Source organism: Herpailurus yagouaroundi, unplaced genomic scaffold (assembly GCF_014898765.1).
Source record: "Herpailurus yagouaroundi ecotype Mexico unplaced genomic scaffold, PumYag 442, whole genome shotgun sequence".
Classification (NCBI taxonomy): Eukaryota; Metazoa; Chordata; class Mammalia; order Carnivora; family Felidae; genus Herpailurus; species Herpailurus yagouaroundi.
In genome coordinates, this window is record NW_024412659.1 from 561 (window position 1) to 2761 (window position 2201).

Here is a 2201-nt window from a genome sequence, read left to right on the forward strand (position 1 = left end):
TTGAGTATCCAACCCCTGATTTCAGCTCGGGTCACGATCCCAGGATTGTGGGATTGAGCCCCACATCGGGCCCCATGCTGACTGTGGAGTCTGCTTAAGATTCCGTCTCTTTCTCTCTCTGCCTGCTTCGCTCATGCATGCGCTCTCTCTAAGATTAAAAAAAAGAAAAAGAATGTGATTCATGCTTTTGTGTCCTTAAAACGGAAAATCATAAGGGCACTGAGATGTGTACTTAAACACCACCAGAACGTGGACATGAAATTCATGTAACGACTGGCTTTTGAAAACCATCCACTAGCACAGAGCGGTCGGCGGGTCAAAGATGAGCCCCTTCTGGGGCCTGGCACTGGTCTCGGCAATGGAGGTAGACAAGGATCTTGCTGGGCGGAATGAGAAGATAAAGAAGTCAATGGCAGGTATCGATAAGGACAATGACAAAGATAAGATAAGGTCACGTGGTAGAGAGTGAGTGGGGCTGATTTAGCTAGGGGGGGTCAGGGAAGGCCTCTCTGAAGAGAGTGAGGTTTATTTTTTTTTAATGTTTTTATTTATTTGTGAGACAGAGAGGCAGAGTGTGAGTGGGGGAGGAGCAGAGAGAGAGGGAGACACAGAATCTGAGGCAGGCTCCAGGCTCTGAGCTGTCATCACAGAGCCCGACGTGGGGCTCGAACTGACGAGCTGCGCCGCGAGATCACGGCCTGAGCCGAAGTCGGACGCTCAACCGACTGAGCCACCCAGGGCGCCCCAGAAAGCGATGTTTAAGTTACAACCTGAATAGGAGCGCCTGCCCGGAGCCGGGGTGGGAAAGGCGCGGGCCTGCATTCCTACAGGTGCTGCAGCTGGCGGCCCGAGGCCTGGCCGGAGGCTCGGCCGGGCTGCTCTCCTCGGCCGGCCGTGGCGGTGGGAAAGCCGCGAGCGGACAGGGACGCGGAGCCGCGCGTGCTCCAGGTGCCGGCGTGGGCGGGGTCCGCGGGCCCCGGGGCCGGGCGTCTGGGACTGCAACGGGGACAGGCGAGAACCGCTGTCCTTGGCGAACCTGCGGAAGAGGAACCCGGAATGTGGAGGAGAAGAAGAACTGGCCTCCAGGCTGGACCACGGCGAAGCCAAGGCCACGCGACACATCTTCCTCACCAGGCACTCCCAGAACCACGTGGATGCTTCCCAGGAAAAGGACCGCACGCTGACGCCCCTGGGTGGTGAACAGGCTGAACCGACGGGGCTCCGACTTGCCAGCTTGGGCTTGAACTTTAACAAAATTGTCCATTCGCCCATGACCCGGGCCATCGACACCACTGCTGTCGTCAGTGAACACCTGCCAGGCGTCTCCAAGGTCAGCGCAGACCTGCGGAGGGAAGGCGCCCCCATCGAGCCCGACCCACCCGTGTCCCACTGGAAGCCCGAGGCTGTGCAGTATTACGCAGCCGGGGCCCGGATCGAGGCCGCCTTCCGGAACCACATCCACCCGGCAGACGCCAAGCAGCAGGAGGACAGTTCCGTGATCTGCAGCTGCCATGCCGAAGTCATCCGCTACATGGTGTGCCGGGCGCTGCCGTTCCCCCCGGAAGTCTGGCTCCACCTCTCTCTCAAGGACAGTAGCATCAGCCACCTGGTGGTTCGGCCTGGTGGCCGAGGGGCGCTCAGGGCCCTCGGAGACACGGGGTTCATGCCTGCGGACAAGATCTCCCGCTCCTGAGGGCTGCCTGGAGGACCTGCTCCCTGGGCCCCCAGCCTGGTCCGCCCGGGTGCCGCCACGGACGCGGCTCCCTCCCCGTCTTCCCTCCACAGGCTGCGCTGCGGTGACGCTGTTCCTCCGGGAGGAAGGTGAAAAAGCGCGCACGTCTTTAGTGTCTAAAATGGGGCGTTTCGGTCTGCACTTCCGGCCCAGGATGGAAAAGGGAATCGTCCCGAGCAGATCCGCCTGATTTCTGTCTTGGGGTTCTCTGCCCCGTCTGCCAGGACGGGGCCTCGCTGCCGCCGTCTGCGGGGACTACGGCCGGTTTGCACAGGCGTCTTTGGTCGTGACCGCTGTTGGCCACAGGAGCCCCTCGAGGCTGTGGGCAAAGCCCATTAGGCACCAGGGGCTCCCCGGAGGAGGGGCCGCCGTCCAGAGCGCTTCCGTTCAGAACTTGTACGTTCTTCTCATTTCTTAAAACTCTCTCTATCACTTAAATATTTGTCAGTGAAAGATTCTGTTCCTCTGG

General features: G+C 60.2%; 1 protein-coding gene across 1 annotated transcript; it reads left to right on the forward strand.

The window, feature by feature from the left end:
- The first annotated feature begins 358 nt into the window (after positions 1–358).
- Positions 359–1764, forward strand: LOC121022877 (serine/threonine-protein phosphatase PGAM5, mitochondrial-like). The gene is given in 4 exon segments (XM_040464421.1): positions 359–450; positions 779–887; positions 889–969; positions 971–1764. Coding segments are annotated over 4 exon segments (1005 nt in total). The 3' UTR covers positions 1694–1764.
- The last annotated feature ends 437 nt before the right edge of the window (positions 1765–2201 follow it).